At 38.4% G+C, this 24,315-nt stretch overlaps 1 protein-coding gene across 1 annotated transcript in view; it reads right to left on the bottom strand.

Moving 5' to 3' along the window:
* Positions 1-3,256: 3,256 nt before the first annotated feature.
* PSMA5 (proteasome 20S subunit alpha 5) overlaps positions 3,257-24,315 on the bottom strand; it is a 44,113-nt gene continuing 23,054 nt past the window's right edge. Inside the window, exons 7-9 of the mRNA XM_073234454.1 lie at positions 23,697-23,799; positions 22,590-22,676; positions 3,257-3,495 (exon numbers count right to left, since the gene is read on the bottom strand). Of these exons, the coding sequence (XP_073090555.1) occupies positions 3,418-3,495; positions 22,590-22,676; positions 23,697-23,799 (268 nt within the window). The 3' untranslated portion in view covers positions 3,257-3,417. The remainder of the gene's footprint in view (positions 3,496-22,589; positions 22,677-23,696; positions 23,800-24,315) is intronic.

The raw sequence follows: 24,315 nt of genomic DNA, 5'->3' as shown, positions 1-24,315 counted from the left end.
CATGAACCGGTGCGTCGGGTTTTTAACTCCAGCGCACAGGAGCGCCCACAGTCTACGGAGGCAGCCGCCTTGCTGCCAAAAAGGTGAATGCTAACTGTGTGGGCTAAATCCTAGGAAGGCAGACAGACATCAGGACATCCGTGACTCAAGCAAGCTTGAAGTCTCTCCTACACGTTTGGCCTCACTCACCTACTTCTGAAGGGAGTTAGGCCAAAGGTGCAATTGCTTATTGGTTTTTCTGGAGTTAGAAAGTAGCTTAGACATTAGGGGCACGTAAAAGGTGGTCAGAGAATTGCCTAATACCTACTTTAGACATGATCTTTTCATCGATGCATATTTATCTTTATCGAAGTGCCTTAGCTGCAGTGAGTGAGTGCATTGCTCAAGTTTGGTATTCAGTGTACGATGTCCCCTAAATTGGCACCCCACCTCCAGTAAACAAAACCAAACCCCTACGCTGTACCCTTTATCGCAGAAACTGCACACACAATTTCTAGTACATGCAGCGCAGGTAAAACCAGTTCTGGATCTTAACCTTACTGACTCTGTCCTTTCAAATACTAGAAGTTATTCAGTAGAAAAGGTAACAAATAGTATGCAAAACTATTACACCCACATAAAGAAAACAACTAAAAATTACTTTTAAGTGTATGTTCTGTTAAGATAATGATAAATAAAAGCAATATATGAAAAAGTTAAGGTGCAGATCATGGCACTTTATGAACTGGCGATAAACCCGAAGAATACAGTATATTCACTGTAGAGCAAAATGGTGCAGTGCACCCAACCCGCTCTTTACATTAAAATCCTCATCACATTAATTTGCAAATTTACAAATTCACATTTTTTCAGAACAACCATAGTAAAATGTGAGAAGTGAAAAATGTTCTTAAATGGCATCTAAGCAGTATGGCAAAATCACTAGTCTTCAAGTTCTCAGCTACTAAAATAACATAAAGCTCCATGAAAACTGGTGAACAATTTGTTCCTTTCCATTCTATTAACTACCCAGGTGTGTCATATTATTTCTCAAAGTGCTGATACTTTTTAATCTAAGCCAACTATGGAGCAAATCACAAGACAGTCAGTTCTAGTAGCATGTGATTGCGGGGTAGCGGGGAGAAGGGCTATACAGGCATATTTCTTTGTTTGGGTGACACAAAGATGAATGGTCTATTGTCTTACTGTCTGAAAAGAAAGACAACTCAACAGTGCCATCTCCTGGAGAAATTACTGAATGCATCTTTAAACTTATTTTTGCAACTTAACTTTTTCATATGTTGCTTTTATCATTATCTCACAGAACATACACTTCATCCCTTGAACTGCATTGCTGCTGGGGACATGGTACCTTGCATATGGCACTGAGAAAATGTTTGAATAAATTTAGTTTTACTTTCATCTAATAACACAAGCATTAAATGTAAAAGCACTGTCAGATCATTTGTGAAATACTGCACATAAGATTCTACCTTACTTACAAGACTGGAATATGTAAACTTATTACTAAAACCCATACTCTTCTCCAAGATAAAATTCGGTAGCATAAAGATGACTACAACACAGTACACATCACAGAACTATTGCTTTTTCTCCTAAGGTCATTTCTCTGATTCTATTTAAATCGGATACAAGGAACCTTGTAGAGTTTTAAAATTCTATGGAAAACTGAAGTTCTCTTTCAAGAATGCTTTAATTCTATCCTTTCAATAATTCTAAATTAGAATTATAGAGCTATGAAATTAACTGTTTCAGCAGTTGTAGCCTAAGGTACTAATACACTGTGCAGGTAGTGGGAGGGAAAAGACTAAGCTGAAGCTGATAGATGTTAAGAGCTATTCTTTGTTTTCCCTACATAATACACGACTCAGACACACTTACCTCTCCCTTAAAAGCAGCATGTGTTGCCCATTTCTGCATTAGGCTACACTGAATTTAAAGGGAATATTTATGTGTAGTTCTCTCCACTGGAAGCTTCATGGAAACACAGACCGTTATCTACTATTTTCACAGCTCAATCCCCAGTGCCTAGTACATTACTTGGCATATGGTAGATAGGCAATAAATTTATTAAATTTGAATGAATTGTTGAGATAGGATTTCTCACTGGCATCTTCTATTAGGATTTGATAAAAGGTAAACATGAGAGAAATTAATCTCATGACCATCATGTTACATTTAATAATAGGGCTAAAATCACTAGTCTCCAGAACATTGGTTATGATATACTCTAGTACCATTTTCCTAATGTGTATGTCTAGGACAAAATTTCTCCCAAATGCTTCTCATCATTACAGCTTCCAAATGTAAGTGCAAGTTGTTTTTTGCTGGAATTACAGTATGACTATGAATTCAGGCTATGCAAATAATCAGAATTGATTTTGACATCAGAGTACAAGTTCCTACAAAAACACAACCAATTCTTACTACATATGGGCTAGCCATCCATGTTGTGCTTAGTCCAAGGACATTTCAAATCTCAACATTTCCCTATTACTCAGGTATTTAGACTTCAAGGCACCTGGCATCGGAAAATCAGAGTTGACTTAAAACCAGAAATCTGAGTTCAAGTCCCAACAGCTTAATTTTCTGTGTCCAGTCACACAGGTATGGATTCTTTATCGTTAAATATGACACCTACTTTGTATAGTCATTTTTTGAGGCTCCACTAGAATGATTCTTTAAATAATCTCACCCCAGTCATATGATGGCAGGCAGCTCTAATGGGGGAAGCTCATAACACATTCCAAAGTCTAATGTAAACTACTTCTGAAATACCATTCTGATTTGTAATCAATTGCTTGTGAGGCCAAGATAATGAATTCTTTTATAGTCATTAACTTCATAAAAAGGAAAATCTCTTTCCAAGTTGTCTATTAGGACACAAGAATTGGTACAACATTGTTATTGGCTTACTCTAACCCATCAGTGTTTGGAGGACCTCAAAACATGTTCTTTTGATGGTCATTTAATAGCACCTCCTTCATACAGGGAAAGCAGTAAAAGTACCTACTTAAGAGAAACTATAGGACTGAAATGGGTTTACGGTGGTATTAATATCTACAAACCACTGGAAGGAGCTGGACTAGTTTGAGTTCATTTTTGAATACCAGGAGATTCATGATATAATTGATTCTATTGTAGAGAGCCACTAAAACAGGTTTAGAACAGATACTCTGATAGGATATGGACATTAATATACCACCATCCTTTTTGCCTTTGAAAGAAGACTGCATAAGAAGAGAATATTAACAAATATTTTTAATTTTTCTTTATTTCAGAATTGCCTTTATGTACAGACATCATAAAAAAATGCACATATACTGGATTTTCAAAGGAATAGGAGCTTGAAGTAAAAGTTAAGGGCAATTAGGAGAACTGAAATTGTCCCAGAGAAGTTCTGAGGATCACACTTCCTTAAATGTCCTTGATAACCTCTTCAAGTTCTTCCTTTGTGAACATGTGGAAATTCTGGCCAGGCTGCACTGTGGCTAGCTGGAAAGAAAACAAAGAAGGGTTAATAAGCTGGCTGGATTCCCCTGCTTATGGCCCTCGCCTGATCAGAGGCAGTGTTGGTGGTGTAGCTGTTCATTAGGAACTAAGGGATCTGCTGTTGCAGGGATACCCTTTCCAGCAGCAGGTTCCTAAAATAGCTATCTGACTATAAAATGAAAACTGCATTGACCAAATTTTCTATGTTTAGGTTTAGCCACCACATAATAGTTAACCAAATGGTTGGCATCATTGTCACTTCCTGAAATTACTTAAATAAGGATCAGAAAGGCAGCAGCAAAATACATTCAGTGTTAGCTTTTTCTGTTAAAGATTCCTTTCAAATTATATTCAAAGCATATTTACATGCTTCCAAGTTGAGCTTGTGTGTGTGACCTCGGGTTGGTGGGCCACTGTGTGCCTCAATTTCCATTGGTAAAAAGGGGACAGTAAGAGCACCTAACTCATAGTAGTTCTGAGGATGAAATGTATTAATTAAACGTAAAGTGCTTAGAACAATGCCTAGAACACTGTAGTAAGTACCAAACAATTGTTAACTATTATTAGGTATTTATATTCTCTAAAATTGTCCATAAGACAACAACAAAAAGGTTTGCTTCATTTTTATTTTGCTTTTTAAAAGGACCGGCCATGAAAAGATTCCATTAACAATGACAAAAGAAAATCAGTTGTAACTGAAGATACTAGAAATAAACAGCAATCTAGACTATAATGGATTTAAAACAATAAAAGACTAGAATCAGAAGACAGTTTAAAATTTAGCTAACACTACTGAGTTTTCCATCTTCTCTGCTGACAACATAGTCCCATGTTTTTGGTCAATACTAAAGAATAGGCGCCACCTCACATTTGCCTAAAAAGCTTTTGTGTTTGTTCTGAATGTCATTTCCTCATGCTGTCTTTTTTTTAAATATTAAAATTAAACATAATAGGGCATTTTTTGAGTAACATTAATTACAGATAGTTAATATAATTTGAAAACTACCAGAATTACCATAATCCAGTTACATGGCATTTATTATTCTCTGCCTCATCTACAGGTAAAATTTAGGAAAAAATGACTGTATATTCTTAAAATACCTTAAAAATAAGAATCTCCAATTCTTATCCAACCTATCCAACTAAATGAAATATCAGAAAAGTCCCAATATATCTGCAAAACATATGTTGAACAATTTACTTCTGGCCATATAGACCATGAGTTTTATTCCAAGGACATTACAGTATATAAATGTTATTGCTGCTTTTCAAAGAACATGAAGACAGGGAGATACTAAGTCAATGAAGCAGAGAAAAGTGGGAGCCTATAGAATTTTTTTTTTTTCTCACGTCACTCACAGCTCACAGGCTCATCCCCCCAAGCCATTACAGAGGCTAAAAAACAGGAAGTGGGAAAATTCTGAATAGAACAGTCCTATAGAACCAGGTTGAAAATCAATACTAATAGGACTTAAAGTAGTACTGCCTTCAGGAAGGTACTCTTAAGTAGCTGAGTAAAAAAGTACATGAGTAAAAAATCATGTAATTGCCAAATGACAAATTTGTTTACATAGTATAAAAAATACTTTTCTATTTATTCCACTTTTTAAAAATCTCTAAACGAAAAGGCATTTTCTCTCATTGATTCCATCAATAATTAATTAAGCACCAGTGTACTAGTTAATTGTACTAGGCACTAGAGATCCAATGTTGAAGGAAGTATCTTATAAAGGGTGCTAGATGCCGAATGCTTTCAAAGTCAGCTAAATTTTATAACAGAGCTAAACATGTATCAATTAGAGGCAAAGAGGAGTTATCTAGGGAGAATTCAGGAAGGCTTCAAGAAGTCACCTTTGAATTGTGTCTTAAAGCACGGCAAGAATGGGTCAGGTAGTCAAGGAGTAGAAGGGGAGACTGAATGTGCAAATGCCTAAAAGCATGACACAAAATGATGTATTTGCAAAACTAAAAATAATTTGGAAGGGCTACAGCAGGGGCTGCATATGAAATGAATGAAATGAAATGAAATGGGGAGGGAATAGGTCATAGTTCACAGGAAGACAGTATATTAGTGGTTATAAAGTACAGGACCTAAAATCAGACCTGGGTTCAAATCTTGACTCCATCATTTATTGATTTTTATTATTTTGGACAAGGTCCTACCCTCTCAAAGCCTCAGTTTCTCTGTAAAATGGAAATAGGAATACCTATCTCATAGGGTTGTTTTGAGGATTAGAAGAAATAATTGCATGTAATGCTCAGTAAGGTGCCTACGAGATTAAACATATAACTTAAGAAGTAGTAAGTTATTATGTCATAAAAGAAATTTGGAATTTACTTAGTGAACAATAGAAGTCAGGAAAGATTTTTTTAAGTGGAGAACAATCAAGCTTTGATATGCAGTTTAGAAAATCCACTTCAGTAGCACAACGAGGGCAAAATGGAATGAAATGGAGGAGGGCAAGGCCAGAGGCAGAACTAGTTAGGAAACCTCTGAAAATATCAAGGCAGTAGAAGAATGAGGACTGGAACGAAAGGTGGCTCTGGAGGGATGAGAGGAGGCACTGATATGAAAATTTTTTATAAAGGGGCAAAGACATACTTCAGTGGAAACAAAGGGAAGTCAAAGTCTTCCAGGTTTCTGCTGTGAATGACTACACTGGTAGTATCATCAATCAGTTTCAGTTGAACCAAGCAGGCCTTAGAACCTTCACTGTGAAATCAACAGAATTACATTTGAATTACTCTGAGGTGGCCCGAAGATAGTCTTAGGAGAAATGTCAAGACTCTATCTCACTCAGTACCAAAGAAAACAAAGTATTAGAAAGGAACTGGCAAATCCCTCCGAAGGGTCAAGATGCGTAGCACTGCATTTGTTGCACATCGTGTCAGACTAGTAAAAAGGAGAAATATTTTCAAATCTTTGCTAAGAAGGTGGAAAAAACATATACTTATGAAGTTTTTCCACTTCCATTCCAAACACCCTTTCTCCCCATTATTGCTCAAGGAGCAAGGCAACCACACACATACACATACATACACAGACATGCACAGACAACCATGCACACAGAGACAACCACACACACACACCATCCTCTCTCCAACTCCTCAGACCTTCACACCTTTAGGCCAGCCCTCCTTCTGGCATCCCATTCCGCCCTTTCCCTGCAGCCTATGGGACCTGGTGCTATTGGTGAGACAGGCACTGACAACTCTCCATTCTGCTGCCCTTAACTATCACTCCCCTACCAGGAACTAACCCAGGTACACATTTTCTCAATCTATACTGAGTAGAGCTAACAAACATCCTAGTAAGTGTCAACTGCTTTAATTACTGATTGTGATTCCAACCTCAGCTGCCTTTAAAAACATTTTAATTTAAATAAAATATATATACCTACCATGCCTCCAAAGGTAACTACCATCCTGACTTTTTCAACTTGTTTTGTGATTCCAGCCTCAGCTACTTATTTTAATGTAGTCCAGCAATCCTTTCATTCATCCCTGTTTTCCCTTTTCCCTATCCATAATAACTCTTCCAAATATTTCCCATTCCCTTTAATTTCACTATTGCAGTTACCCACCCTCAGCAGATGATCTAAGAGTCACCAGGAAAATATAGGACTTATCCCAATTCACCTCCAAACCTCTTATCTTTAGTCATCACTACCTCCTTTTCTCCTAATCTACTCTTAGCATAGTAAGTGCATTCAGACACTGGTCCGTGCCTCTACAGTGTGATTTCTTGTTATCTCCCTATCTTACATATACCTTACAGTCCAGCATTCAGACAAAACCCCCAACATTCCCTTTTATGCACAATGTTATTTTACTTCTTTGAGCCTTTGCACATCGCTATTCCCTCTTCCTGGAATACCTTTCTCCACACATCACCTCTTCCTGGAAGCTTTCTTAGTGCCCAGTGTAAGTTATATGTTCTTGTGACAATCCATTCTTACTACTATTATAGATGTATCAACCCAAGCTATTATTACCGGTATGTCCTCTACATAACAGAGCATACAACTTTGAGAATTTGACTTTTCTGTGTCTGTAGTCTTATTATCTAGCATCATACCTGGCGTATAATGGGCATTCAATATAATGCTGAATAAATTCTATTTTTGAAACTAACTCCTTCATTTGTACCATACCTTCCCTCTTTTAGAAGTTTTCCATCACTATTTAACCTCCGTCTTACTAACATTTTTCTGTGTGCTATTTTCTTCTCAGTCTATAAAGAATTTTTGAGTCTTTCCCTCTATTTAAAAAGACAAAAACTTGATTTTGAGATTCAAGATGGTGGCATGAGAGGTGAGACAGAGAATTCCTCCCAAAACCACATGTAGTGTGAAAATACAGTTAATACAACTAGCCCTAAAACAGCAACAGGAAAGAAGGCTGCACCAGATGGCATATAGACCTCATGAACACAGCAGACCTCACGGAACAGGATAACGTACCAAAGCCTTGATCCAGTGGGAACCAAGCCCTTCCCCCACCCCAGCTCACTGCCGGGAAGAAGAGAAATGGAGCAGGGAGGGGGTGGAAGCCTAGAACTGCTGAACACCTATCTCTGGAGGTCTGCTTTGGACCACAGACCTACACTGTGTGGTGCTCTGGAGGTTGCTGGGGTTGGGGAGCTGGGACAGGTACAGTGCTTGAGAGACTGAGATACCAGCCTTTTGTGGAGAACAGGGATCCACATCTGGCTGCTCTGGGAAAAAATAAAGGCAAGCAGTCTGAGAGGCTTCCTAGCAGTGAGAGGGCTGCCGAAGGGGCAGGGTTTGCACGGAGTTTGCTACGCAGGAGAAGGGATAGGTGGACAAGGTTGTCTGGGCACACTCTGCCCAGAGGGTTGGGAACTTTGAGAAGATTCAGGCGCTCCATCCCCCAGTCTGCCTACTCAGCTCCAAGGCCCCCGACAGTGACACGCAGCCTGCTGCACCTTCCTCCTGGTCTGCTGGCAGCTGCTCACAAACCGGCAGTCACTGCGCTGGCATCAGGCCAGCCAGAGGGAGACCCTGCCTACAACAGCTAGAGATGCCAAGCACAGAGGCTTACCTCTGTGTGCTAGGCACACTGGCCCTGATACTGGGGACACGCACTGCAGCCGGGAATCAGGAAACAGCTCTTTCCTCCCCCGAGGCACCAGTGCCACTCCCCTACAAACCCCAACATCACTGTAGGGGCTGAGCAGCTCCAGAGACTAGAGCTTCTGAGCACTAGAGGGCACCACATAGAATTATGAAACATCAAGGGAACCTAGATCAGACCAAAATCTCACAAACCCCAGAAGGGCCAAATGAAACTGAACTCAGTCTTCCTGAGAGAGAGTTTAAAATAAAAATCATAAACATACAGAAAAATATTCCAAGAATTCAGGGACAAATTTAAGACAGAGATTTAATCATTAAGAAATTCAATATCTGAAATGAAACATACAATGGAGGGATTTAAAAGCAGATTAGATGGAGTAGAAGAGATGGTAAATGGAATAGACATTAGAGAAGAGCAATACAAAGAAGCTGAGGCACAGAGAGAAAAAAGGATCTCTAAGAATGAAAGAATATTGAGAACTGTGTGACCAATCCAAACAGGACAATAACCACATTATAGGGGTACCAGAAGAAGAAGAGAGAGAAAAAGGGATAGAAACTGTTATTGAGGAGGTAACTGATGAAAACTTCCCCAATCTGGGGAAGTTTCTCAAGCCATGGAGATGCACAGATCTCCCAACACAAGGGACCCAAGGAAGACAACATCAAGACATATAATAATTAAAATGGCAAAGACCAAGGATACAGACAGAATCTTAAAAGTAGCTAGAGAGAAAAAAGATCACATACAAAGGAAAACCCATCAGGCTATCATCAGATTTCTCAACAGAAACCTTACAGGCCAGAAGGGAGTGGCATGATATATTTAATGCAATGAAGCAGAAAGGCCTGAACCAAGAGTACTCTACCCAGCAAGGTTATCATTTAAATTTGAAGGAGGGATTAAACAGTTTTCAGGTAAGGAAATGCTGAGAGAATTTACCTCCTACAAACCACCTCTACAGTGCATTTAGGAGGGACTGCTATAGATATAAGTATTCCTAAAGCTAAATAGATGTCACCAGGGAAAATAAAACCACTGCAAAGTAGAACGATTAATTACTAAGCAGATGCAAAATCAAATCAACTACCTCCAACTACCTTTGTAACCAAGTACAGAATATGATACCTAACATATAAAGAATGGAGAAGGAAGAAAAAGGAGGAAAAAAAAGAACCTTTAGGTTGTGTTTATAATAGCATATTAAGTGAGTAAATTAGACTGTTAGATAGTAAGGGAATTACCCTTGAAGCTTTGGTAACTACAAATCTAAAGCCTGCAACGGCAGTAAGTACATACCTATCGATAATCACCCTAAATGTAAACGGTCTGAATGCACCAATCAAAAGACATAGTCTATATGCTGCCTACAAGAGACTCACTTCAAACTCAAAGACATACACAGACTGAAAGTAAAGGAATGGAAAATGATATTTCATGCAACTAATAGGGAGAAAAAAGCAGGAGTTGCAGTACTTGTATCAGACAAATTAGACTTCAAAACAAAGAAAGTAACAAGAGAAAAAGAAGGACATTACATAATGATAAAGGGGCCAGTCCAACAAGAGGATATAATTACTACTAAATATCTATGCATCCAACATAGGATCACCTACATAGGTGAAACAAATACTAACAGAATTAAAGGGGGAATGGACCAATGGAACAAACTAGAGAGCGCTGATATAAACCCAACCATATATGGTCAATCAATATATGATAAAAGAGCCATGGACATACAATGGGGAAATGACAGCCTCCTCAACAGCTGGTGTTAGCAAAACTGGACAGCTACATGCAGGAGAATGAAACTGGATTACTGTCTAACCCCATACACAAAACTAAACTCGAAATGTATCAAAGACCTGAATGTAAGTCATGAAACCATAAACCTCTCAGAAGACAACACAGGCAAACATTTCCTGAATATAATAAGCATGAGCAACTTCTTCCTGAATGCATCTCCTCGAGCAAGGGAAACAAAAGCAAAAATGAACTCATGGGACTACATTGAACTAAAAAGTTTCTGTACAGCAAAGGTCACCATCAACAGAACAAAAAGGCATCCTACAGTATGGGAGAATATATTCATAAATAACATATCCAACAAGGAGTTAACATCCAAACTATATAAAGAACTTACAGGCCTCAATACCCAAAAAGCAAATAAACCAATTAACAAATGGGCAGAGGATATGAAGAGAGTTCTCCAAAGAAGAAATTCAGATGGCCAACAAGCAAGTGAAAATATGCTCCACATCACTAATCATCAGGGAAATGCAAATTAAAACCACAATGAGATATCATGTCACACCACTAAGGATGGGCAGCATCAAAAATACTAAGAACAACAAATGCTGGCGAGGAAGCGGAGAAAGGGGAACCCTCCTACACAGCTGGTGGGAATGTAAGCTAGCTAGTTCAGCCATTGTGGAAAGCAATATGGAGGTTCCTCAAAAAGCCAAAAATAGAAAAAGCATTTGACCAGGGAATTCCATGCCTAAGAATTTACCCAAAGAAAACAACTCAGATTCAAGAAGACATATGCACCCGTATGTTTATTGCAGCACTTTTTACAATAGCCAAGATTTAGAAGCACCAAAGTGTCCTTCAGTAGATGAATGGATAAAAAAGATGTGGTACATATACAAAATGGAATACTATTCGGCCATAAGAAAGAAACAAATCCTACCATTTGCAACAACATGGATGGAGCTGGAGGACATTATGCTCAGTGAAATAAGCCATGCAGAGAAAGACAAGTGCCAAATGATTTCCCTCATTTGTGGAGTATAACAATGAAGCAAAACTGAAGGAACAAAATAGCAGCAGACTCAGAGACTCCAAGAAGGAACTAGTCATTACCAAAGGGGAGGGGTGTGGGAGGGAGGAAGAAGGGGATTGAGGGGTATTATATTTAGTACTCATTTTAGGAGACTTCAAGACACCACTCAATCCAAAGGACAGATCAACCAGACAGAAAATAAGTAAAGAGACAGAGGCACCGAACAATGTATTACAACAGATAGACCTAATGGATATCTACAGAACACTTCATCCAAAACCAACAGGATACACATTCTTCTCAAGTGCACATGGAACATTTTCAAGAATAGATCACATACTAGGCCACAAAAAAAGCCTCAGTAAATTAAAAAAGACTGAAATTGTACCAACCAGCTTCTAAGATCACAAAGTTATGAAACTAGCAATAAAGTACACGAAGAAAATGAAAATGCTGACAAACACATGGAGGCTTAATAACATGCTCCTAAATAATCAATGGATCAATGAACAAATAAAAAGAGAACAAGTAATATATAGAGACAAATAACAACAATAATTCAACACCACAAAAATCTATGGGACACAGAGAAGGCCATGCTAAGAGGGAAGTATATTGCTATACAGGACTACCTCAGGAAAGAAGAACAATCCCAAACTCACAATTAATGAAACTAGAAAAAGAACAAATAAGGCCCAAAGTCAATAGGAGGGACATAATAAAGATCAGAGCATAAATAAAATCAAGAAGAATAAAACACTAGAAAGAATCAATGAAAGCAAGAGCTAGTTCTTTGAGAAAATAAAATAGATAACCCCCTAGCCAGACTTATCAAAAAAAAAAAAAGTCTACACATATAAACAGAATCAGTAATGAGAAAGGAAAAATCACTACCATCACCAGAGAAATAAAAAGAATTATTAAAGATACTCTGAAAAATTATATGCTAAAAAACTGGATAACCTAGAAGAAATGGACAACTTTCTAGAAAAATACAACCTTACAAGGCTGACCCTAGAAGAAACAGAAAATCTAAATAGACCAATTACCAGCAAGGAAATTGAATCCATAAGAACAAAACTCCAGGACCAGATGGTTTCACTGCTGAATTTTATCAACATTTAGAGAAGACATGATACCCATTCTCCTTAAAGTTTTCCAAAAAGAAGAGGAGAGAATACTCCCAAACTCATTCTACGAGACAACATCACTCCAATACCAAAACCAGGCAGACACCACAAAAAAAGAAACTTACAGACCAATATCCCTGATGAACATAGATGCAAAAATACTCACCAATAATTAGCAAACTGAATTCAAAAATACATCAAAAAGATCATCCATCATGATCAAGTGGGATTCATCCTGGGATGCAAGGATGGTACAACATTCAAAAATCCATCAACATCATCCACCACATCAACAAAAAGAAGGACAAAAACCACATGATCATCTACATAGATGCTGAAAAAGCATCGACAAAATTCAACATCCATTCATGATAAAAATTCTCAACAAAATGGGTATAGGGGGCAAGTGCCTCAACATAATAAAGGCCATATGTGACAAACCCACAGCCAACCTTATACTTGACAGCGAGAAGATGAAAGTTTTTCCTTTAAGGTTGGGAACAAGACAAGGATGCCCAGTCTCCACACTTTTATTCAACATAGCTCTGGAGGTCCTAGCCACAGCAATCAGACAACACAAAGAAATAAAAAGGCATCCAGACTGGTAAGGAAGAAGTCAAACTGTCCCTGTTTGCAGATGACATGATATTGTACATAAAAAAAACCCTAGAGGAGCCAAGATGGCAGCGTGAGTAGACCAGTGGACATCTCCCAAAACCATATATATTTTTGAAAATACAACAAATACAACTATTCCTAAGAGAGAGACCAGAAGACACAGGACAACAGCCAGACTACATCTACACCTGCCAGAACCTAGTGCCTCACGAAGGGGGTAAGATACAAGCTGCGGCGTGGTTCGTGCCCCTCACCCCAGCTCCTGGCGGGAGAAGAGGAGTCGGAGCGGGAGGGAGAGGAAGCCCAGGAGTGCTAAACACCCAGCCCTAGCCATCCGAACCGGAAGCATAAACATACAGTGTGTGGGGTGCTGGATACTACTAGGGAACAGTAAAATCTGCGAGCAGATCCCCGCAGCTGGCACCCCTGGGACAAAAGAAAAGTGAGTGCCCTTTGAAAGTGGTGAAGGGACAGGGATCCAACAGCTGAACAGAAGCGCCCCTGCACACTCAGCCCACCAGCTGGGAATCCCAGGGAACTCCGGGCACCCTAATCCCCAGGGCACCAGCACAGCTTGGAAGCCCCTCATGGCGATAAACAGCCTCCCAACCGTTCCCCCTCCAGTGTTGCTCTGCCATAGTAGCACAGCAACCTGAGGCCAGCCACACCCACAGCAGCAGGGCAGAGCTTCTTTAACAGCAGCCAGGCAAGAATCAGAGATCCTGTCTGTGCACAGCTGCCCAGCACAAGCCGCTAGGGGTTGCTGTTCTCCCAGGAGAGGAAGGCCACAAACTAGTAAGGGACGTTCTCCCAGCCGACACATGCACCAGCTCCCCACAACTACCTCTACGGCCCTGAAAAGGAAGAAGAATTTGATCCAGACAAAAATCACAGAGACAACCTCTGAGAAGGAGCTTGGAGAGATAGACCAAACCAGTCTTCCTGAAAAAGAATTCAAAATAAAGATCATAACCATGCTGATGGAACTGCAGAGAAAAATACAACACCTAACAGACAAAGTAGGGAGGGAGACTACAGAAATAAAACAATTTCTGGAAGGATTTAAAAGCAGAATTAATGGGATGCAAGAGGCCATTAATGGAATAGAAACCAGAGAACAGGAACGCATACAAGCTTACACAGAGAGAGATAAAAGGATCTCCAGGAATGAAACAAAAAAAGAACTGTGTGACCAATCAAAAAGGAACAATATCTGCATTTTACGGATACCAGAAGAAGAAGAGAGAGAAAAAGGGATAGAAAGTGTCTTTGAAGAAATAATTGCTGACAAATTCCCCAAACTAGGGGAGGAAATAATTGCTCAGACCACTAAAGTACACAGAACTCTCAACAGAATGGACCCAAGGAGGACAAAACCAAGACACATAATAATTAAAATGGCAAAGATCAAGGACAAGGACAGAGTTTTAAAGGCAGCCAGAGAGAGGAAAAAGGTCACCTACAAAGGAAAACCCATCAGGCTATCATCAGATATCTCAACAAAAACCTTAGAGGCCAGAAGAGAATGGCATGATATATTTAATGCAATGAAAGAGAAGGGCCTTGAACCAAGAATACTGTATCCAGCACGATTATCATTTAAATTTGAAGGAGGGATTAAACAATTCCCAGACAAGCAAAAGTTGAGGGAATTTGCCTCTCACAAACCACCTCCACACAGGGTATTTTAGAGGGACTGCTCGAGATGTGAGCACTCCTAACACCAAACAGATGTCACCAGAGAAAATAAAATCATAGCAAAGAAAGCAGACCAACCAAATACTAACTAAAGGCAAAAAATAAAATCAACTACCCACAAAAGCAGTTAAAGGAAGCACAAAAGAGCACAGAATAAAACACCTAACATATAAAGAATGGAGGAGGAGGAATAAGAAGGGAGAGAAATAATCATCAGACAGTGTTTATAATAACTCAATAAGCGAGTTAAGTTAGACAGTAAGATACTAAAGAAGCTAAACTTGGAACTTCGATAACCATGAATCTAAACCCTGCAATGGCAATAAGTACATGTCTATCAACAATCACCCTAAATGTAAATGGACTGAATGCACCAATCAAAAGACACAGAGTAACAGAATGGATAAAAAAGCAAGACCCATCTATATGCTGCTTACAAGAGACTCACCTCAAACCCAAAGACACGCACAGACTAAAAGTCAAGGGATGGAAAAAGATATTTTATGGAAACAACATGGAGAAAAAGCAGGTGTTGCACTACAAGCATCAGACAAAATAGACTTCAAAACAAAGAAAGTAACAAGAGATAAAGAAGGACATTACATAATGATAAAGGGGTCAGTCCAACAAGAGGATATAACCATTATAAATATCTATGCACCCAACACAGGAGCACCACCATATGTGCAACAAATACTAACAGAACTAAAGGAGGAAAAAGAATGCAATGCATTCATTTTAGGAGACTTCAACACACCACTCAATCCAAAGGATAGATCCACCAGACAGAAAATAAGTAAGGACACAGAGGCACTGAACAACACACTAGAACAGATGGAACTAACAGACATCTACAGAACTCTACATCCAAAAGCAACAGATACACATTCTTCTCAAGTGCACATGGTACATTTTCCAGAATAGACCACATACTAGGCCACAAAAAGAGCCTCAGTAAATTCAAAAACATTGAAATTCTACCAACCAACTTTTCAGACCACAAAGGTATAAAATGAGAAATAAATTGTACAAAGAAAGCAAAAAGGCTCACAAACACATGGAGGCCTAACAACATGCAACTAAATAGTCAATGGATCAACAACCAAATTAAAATAGAGATCAAGCAATATATGGAAACAAATGACAACAACAACACAAAGTCCCGACTTCTGTGGGATGCAGCGAAAGCAGTCTTAAGAGGAAAGTATACAGCAATCCAGGCATATTTAAAGGAGGAAGAACAATCCCAAATGAATAGTCTAACGTCACAATTGTCAAAACTGGAAAAAGAAGAACAATTGAGCCCTAAAGTGAGCAGAAGGAGGGACATAATAAAGATCAGAGAAGAAATAAATAAAATTGAGAAGAATAAAACAATAGAAAAAAAATCACTGAAACCAAGAGCTGGTTCTTTGAGAAAATAAACAAAATAGATAAGCCCCTAGCCAGACTTATTAAGAGAAAAAGAGAATCAACACACATCAACAGAATCAGAAACGAGAAAGGAAAAATCATGACAGACCGCACAGAAATACAAATAATTATTAGAGAATACTGTGAAAACCTATATGCTAACAAGCTGGAAAACCTAGAAGAAATGGACAACTTCCTAGAAAAATACAACCTTCCAAGACTGACCAAGGAAGAAACACAAAATTGAAACAAACCAATTACCAGCAAAGAAATTGAAGTGGTAATCAAAAAACTATCCAGGAACAAGACCCCTGTGTCAGATGGATTTATCTAGGAATTTTATCAGACATACAGAGAAGACATAATACCCATTCTCCTTAAAGTTTTCCAAAAAATAGAAGAGGAGGGAATACTCCCAAACTCTTTCTATGAAGCCAACAACACCCTTATACCAAAACCAGGCAAAGACCCCACCAAAAAGAAAATTACAGACCAATATCCCTGATGAATGTAGATGCAAAAATACTCAAGAAAACATTAGCAAACCCAATTCAAACATACATCAAGAGGATCATACACCACAACCAAGTGGGATTCATCCCAGGGATGCAAGGATGGTACAACATTCGAAAATCCATCAACATCATTCACCACATCAACAAAAAGAAAGACAAAACCCACATGATCATCTCCATAGATGCTGAAAAAGCATTAGATAAAATTCAACATCCATTCATGATAAAAACTCAACAAAATGGGTATACAGGGCAAGTAACTCAACATAATAAAGGCCATATATGATAAACCCACAGCCCACAGCCAACGTCATACTGAACAGCAAGAAGCTGAAAACTTTACCTCTGAGATCAGGAACAAGAAAGGGATGCCCACTCTCCCCACTGTTATTCAACACAGTACTGGAGGTCCTAGCCATGGTAATTAGACAAAACAAAGAAATACAAAGAATCCAAACTGGTAAAGAAGAAATTAAACTGTCACTATTTGCAGATGACATGATATTGTACCAAAAAAAACCCTAAAGACTCCACTCCAATACTACTAGAACTGATATCAGAATACAGCAAAGTTGCAGGATACAAAATTAACACACAGAAATCTGTGGCTTTCCTATACACTAACAATGAACTAGTAGAAAGAGAAATCAGGAAAACAATTCCATTCACAATAGCATCAAGAAGAATAAAATACCTAGGAATAAACCTAACCAAGGAAGTGAAAGACCTATACCCTGAAAACTATAAGACACTCTAAAGAGAAATTAAAGAGGACACTAACAAATGGAAACTCACCCCATGCTTTTGGCTAGGAAGAATTAATATCGTCAAAATGGCCATCCTGGCCAAAGCAATATACAGATTTGATGCAATCCCTATCAAATTACCAACATTTTTCAACGAACTGGAAAAAATAGTTCAAAAATTCATATGGAAACACCAAAGACCTGAATAGCCAAAGGAATCCTGAGAAGGAAGAATAAAGTGGGAGAGATCTCGCTCCCCAACTTCAAGCTCTACTACAAAGCCACAGTAATCAAGACAATTTGGTACTGGCACAAGAACAGAGCCACAGACCAGTGGAACAGAATAGAGACTCCAGACATTAGCCCAAACATATATGGTCAATTAATATATGATAAAGTAGCCATGAACATACAATGGGGAAATGACAGTCTCTTCAACAGATGGTGCTGGCAAAAGTGCACAGCAACATGTAAGAGAATGAAACTGGATCACTGTCTAACCCCATACACAAAAGTAAATTCGAAATGGATCAAAGACTTGAATGTAAGTCATGAAACCATAAAACTCTTAGAAAAAAACATAGGCAAAAATCTCTTGGACATAAACATGAGCGACTTCTTCATGAACATATCTCCCCGGGCAAGGGAAACAAAAGCAAAAATGAACAAGTGGGACTATATCAAGCTGAAAAGCTTCTGTACAGCAAAGGACACCATCAATGGAATAAAAAGGTATCCTACAGTATGGGAGAATATATTCGAAAATGACAGATCCGATAAAGGGTTGACATTCAAAATATATAAAGAGCTCACACACCTCAACAAACAAAAAGCAAATAATCCATTTAAAAAATGGGCAGAGGAGCTGAATAGACAGTTCTCTAAAGAAGAAATTCAGATGGCCAACAGACACATGAAAAGATGCTCCACATCACTTATCATCAGAGAAATGCAAATTAAAACCACAATGAGATATCATCTCACACCAGTAAGGATGGCTACCATCCAGAAGACAAACAACAATAAATGCTGGCAAGGTTGTGGAGAAAGGGGAACCCTCCTACACTGCTGGTGGGAATGTAAATTAGTTCAACCACTGTGGAAAGCAGTATGGAGGTTCCTCAAAATAGACTTAACATTTGACCCAGGAATTCCACTTCTAGGAATTTACCCCAAGAATGCAGCACTCCAGGTTTAAAAAGACAGATGCACCCCTATGTTTATCGCTGCACTATTTACAATAGCCAAGAAATGGAAGCAACCTAAATGTCCATCAGTAGATGAATGGATAAAGAAGATGTGGTACATATACACAATGAAATATTACTCAGCCATAAGAAAAAAACAAATCCTATCATTCGCAACAACATGGATGGAGCTAGAGGGTATTATGATGCTCAGTGAAATAAGCCTGGTGGAGAAAGACAAATACCAAAGATTTCACTCATATGTCGAGTATAAGAACAAAAGAAAACTGAAGGAACAAAACAGCAGCAGAATCACAGAAGTAAAGAATGGACTAATAGTTACCAAAGGGAAAGGGACTGGGAAGGACGGGTGGGAAGGGAGGGATAAGGGTGGGAAAAAAATAAAGGGGGCATTACGATTAGCAGGTACAGTGGGGGGGGGAGGGCATAGGGAGGGCTGTGCAACAGAGAAGACAAGTAGTGATTTTACAGCATCTTACTATGTTGATGGACAGTGACTGTGAACGGGGATGTGGGGGGGACTTGGTGAAGGGGGGAGCCTAGTAAACATAATGTCCTTCATGTAATTGTAGATTAATGATACCAAAATAAAATTGAAAAAAAAAATGGGCAGAGGACCTGAACAGACACTTCTCCGAAGAAGAAATTCAGATGGCCAACAGACACATGAAAAGATGCTCCACATCGCTAGTCATCAGAGAAATGCTAATTCAAACCACAATGAGATATCACCTCACACCAGTAAGGATCGCCACCATCCAAAAGACAAGCAACAACAAATGTTGGCAAGGTTGTGGAGAAAGGGGAACCCTCCTACACTGCTGGTGGGAATGTAAATTAGTTCAACCATCGTGGAAAGCAGTATGGACGTTCCTCAAAAAGCTCAAAATAGACATACTATTTGACCCAGGAATTCCACTTCTAGGAATTTATCCCAAGAATGCAGCAGCGCAGTTTGAAAATGACAGATGCACCCCTATGTTTATTGCTGCACTATTTACAATAGCCAAGAAATGGAAGCAACCTAAATGTCCATCAGTAGATGAATGGATAAAGAAGATGTGGTACATATACACAATGGAATATTATTCAGCCATAAGAAGAAAACAAATCCTAACATTTGCAACAACATGGATGGAGCTAGAGGGTAGTATGCTCATTGAAATAAGCCAGGTGTAGAAAGACAAGTACCAAATGATTTCACTGATATGTGGAGTATAAGAACAAAGGAAAACTGAAAGAACAAAACAGCAGCAGAATCACATAAGTCAAGAATGGACTAACAGTTACCAAAGGGAAAGGGACTGGGGAGGATGGGTGGGAAGGGATGGATAAGGGCTGGGAAAAAGAAAGGGGGCATTATGATTAGCATGTATAATAAGGGGAGGGCATGGGGAGGCCTGTGCAATACAGAGAAGACAAGTAGTGATTCTACAGCATCTTACTACACTGATGCATAGTGACTGTAATGGGGTGCATGGGGGGGACTTGGTGAAAGGGGGAGCCTAGTAAACATAATGTTCTTCATGTAATTGTATATTAATGATAACAAAAAAAAAAAAAAGAAAAAAAAAGAAAAAGAAAAAATCCTAAAGAATCCACTCCAAACTACTAGATCTAGTATCTGAATTCTGCAAAGTTGCAGGATACAAAATTAATACACAGAAATCTGTTGCATTCCTATATACTAACAATGAACTAGCAGAAAGAGAAATGAAGATAACAATTCCATTCACAACTACATCAAAAAGAATAAAATACCAGGAATAAACCCAACCAAGGAAGTGAAAGATCTATACTTTGAAAACTACAAGACACTCATGAGAGAAATTAAAGATACCAATAAATGGAAACACATGCCTTGCTCACAGATAGGAAAAATTAATATTGTTAAAATGGCCATCCTGCCTAAAGCAATCTAAAGATTCAATGCAATCCCTATCAAAATATCAACAGCATTCTTCAATGAACTAAAGCAAATAATTCTAAAATTCATATGGAATCACAAAAGACCCTGAATAGCCAAAGCAATCCTGAGAAGAGAGAATAAAGTGGGAGGAATTACACTCCCTGACTTCAAGTTCTACTCCAAAGCCACAGAAATCAAGACAATTTGCTACTGGCGCAAGAACAGACCGATAGACCAATGGAACAGACTAGAGAGCCCAAATATAAACCCAAGCATATATGGTCAATTAATATATGATAAAGGAGCCATGCATATACAACGGGGAAATGACAGCCTCTTCAACAGCTGGTGTTGGCAAAACTGGACAGCTACATGTAAGAGAATGAACCTTGATTATTGTCTAACACCATACACAAAAGTAAACTCAAAATGTATCAAAGACCTGAATGTAAGTCATGAAAGCATAAAACTCTTAGAAAAAACATAGGCAAAAATCTCTTATACATAAACATGAGCAACTTCTTCATGAACACATCTCCCTGGGCAAGCAAAACAAAAGCAAACATAAACAAGTGGGGCTATACCAAGCTGAAAAGCTTCTGTACAGCAAAGGATACCATCAGTAAACAAAAAGACATCCTATAGTATGGGAGAATATATTAATAAATGACACATCTGATAAGGGGTTGACATCCAAATTATATAAAGAGCTCACGCACCTCAACAAAGAAAAAGCAAATAAGCCAATTAAAAAATGGGCAGAGCAACTGAATAGACACTTCTCCAAAGAATTCAGATGGCCAACAAGCACATGAAAATATGCTCCACATCGCTAATCATCAGAGAAATGCAAATTAAAACCACAATGAGGTATCACCTCACACCAGTTAGGATGGCCAACATCCAAAAGAGAAACAACAAATAATATTGGTGAGGATGTGGAGACCGGGGAACCCTTCTACACCGCTGGTAGGAATGTAAAATAATTCAACCATTGTGGAAGGTAGTACGGAGGTTCCTCAAAAAACTTAAAATAGAAATACCATTTGAACCAGGAATTCCACTCGTAGGAATCTACCCTAAGAATGCAGCAGCCCAGTATGAAAAAGACATATGTACCCCTATGTTTATCGCAGCACTATTTACAATAGCAAGAAATGGAACAACCTAAGTGTCCATCAGTAGAATGGTTAAAGATGTGGTATATATACACAATGGAATACTATTCAGCCATAAGAAGAAAACAAATCCTACCATTTGCAACAACATGGATGGAGCTAGAGGGTATTATGCTCAGTGAAATAAGCCAGATGGAGAAAGACAAGTACCAAATAATTTCACTCATGTGTGGAGTAAAAGAACAAAGCAAAAACTGAAGAACAAAACAGCAGCAGACTCATAGAACCCAAGAATGGACTAACAGTTACCAACGAGAAAGCGGTTGGGGAGGATGGGTGGGAAGGGAGGGATAAGGGGGAAAAAGGGGCATCACGATTAGCACATATAATGTGGGGGGGGGGCACACAGGGAAGGCAGTATAACACACAGAAGACAAGTAATGATTCTATAGCATCTTACTATGCTGATGGACACTGACTGTAATGGGGTATGTGGTGGGGATTTGATAATAGGGGGAGTCTAGTAACCATAATGTTATTCATGTACTTGTACATTAATGATAACAAAAAGAAGAAAAAAAAAGATAAAAACTCTTTTCTTTAATGCTGCCTTCTGCTGACAGTAATTACTTGGGAAAGCAGGATACTCTTGTTTTGTCTACTTCATCACCTCTCTTTTACTCTTAAACACTTTGAATCCGGCTTCTGCTATTACCGCTTTACTAAAGTTGCTTATTCAAAGGATATATAACTTCTTAAGAACCAAGCAAACAAAAATGTGATTATCTCAAACTGTTCAATCTTCTGCAATGGGAACTATGGTATCTGAATAAAAAAACAATAAAACAGAAAAATACCTCTATGTTAGTTGCATTCAGCTTCTCCTCCATTACTTGTTTGAGGATGATGAGTGAAGACTTGATGGCTTCCTTCAGTGTCATAGACTTGAAACAAAAAGGGTGAGTAGAGCCATTACTTGTACATAATCCCTCCTTCCTTCAAAGATTTCCCCTATAACTCCTTGAAGAAATGACTTAACAAATATTAATATATCAAACATCTCAGTAATTACAAATATCTCTAGAATTCAAGTAAATGGTAAATAAATAGAAGACATTTATTCAGAGGAAAAAAGATGTCTTATTTTAAGCCAGAAGAAAGTCACCAACTTTCATATGGTAAGTGATCTTTAAAGAAGGGGCAAGGGATACACTTTTCTAGTTTTATCTTCTTTTAATTTAGAAGAGAATATTAGTGATATCCTATAAATAATGATTCCCAAGATCTAAGGGGGTAGGTAGTCCAATGGTTTAGAAAATCTGCTCCTTTTTACCCCATTTTGTACCAAACTTCCTCCACATGTAAAATCAGTGCTATTAGGGGCTGATGTGAGCAGGTATCCCTGTATGAACTACCTGAATGATACGCATGACAGCCTTCAACCACAAGTTACCTAAAACCAAGTCTTCTTATCCCACAAAAATTAAAAGTGCCAAATGTCTGCTTGCTTCAAGAGCCAGACTAGGAAGTACAATGTTAAGTAAAGCTGTGAAGATAAAAGATAAGCAAATTGTGCTACATCTATACCATGACATACCAATCAGCAATAAGAAGGAAACTATTAATGTGCAAACACATGAATGGATCTCAAAAACAGTACATCAAACAAAAAAAGGTAGATACAAAAACATAAACTATGATTCCATTTATAAAAAGTACAACAGACTAAACTATCTACAGTGGTAAATATGGTTGCAAGGGAGGAAGAGAGACCAAAAAGGAAACAAGCATTTTTGGGGGGTGATGGAAGTGTCCTGTATTTTCTTTTAGGTGGTGGTTACAAGGGTATGTAATTGTGAAAACTCATGGAACTTAACTCTTAAGTCTATACATTTTATTGTATGTAAGTTATACCTTGATTTTAAAATAATAATAAAATGAAAGTTGTAAGAACACTTAATTACCTTGTGGTAAACTTCCTGCAAGGAGCTCTGGGCACCCTCTGAAGCAGAGCCAATTGCTCGAGCATCACACTGTACAAAGGTCCCTGAGGGGTCCATATGAAACCTGCAAAGCCCCCAAGAGGATAAAAATGCTTTAGAGTAGTGACATTTTACATAAAAAATGTTTCACTAAAAAATATAAATGCTTGGCCCTGCAGCCAGGAAAATCCACCGAAATACTGAGGCACCTATCCAAAAGATAGATATTCTATGCCTAGAGAAACCAGATCTTTTAAAAAATGTTTAAGAAAATGAGTAATTTCCTCAGGGATTTAGAGGTATAAAATATATAAATATGGCACTTGTGTATGCCTAGCTAAATAATACTTGAGAATAGGGTTCAAATCAGTATTCCATAATAAAGCTGTAAAACACATACTAACTATAATAACAAAGTTACTTCTAATTTTTTCCAGATTAGCATTGGTTCTAATAAGGGAATTCTTCATAGAATCCCCACATTTGTCTTGGTATAAACAGCACAGAACTCACTGAACTTTAGAGTTAGAAACCCTTCAGTTTTTGTAACTCTATAATTATCTTCTCAGTTGATTTAAACTACCAGTTCCCACCAGAAATC

This window comes from Manis javanica, chromosome 4 (genome assembly GCF_040802235.1).
Source record: "Manis javanica isolate MJ-LG chromosome 4, MJ_LKY, whole genome shotgun sequence".
Taxonomy (NCBI): Eukaryota; Metazoa; Chordata; class Mammalia; order Pholidota; family Manidae; genus Manis; species Manis javanica.
The sequence above is the reverse complement of the archived record's forward strand: the minus strand, read 5'-3'. Positions and strand labels throughout refer to the sequence as shown.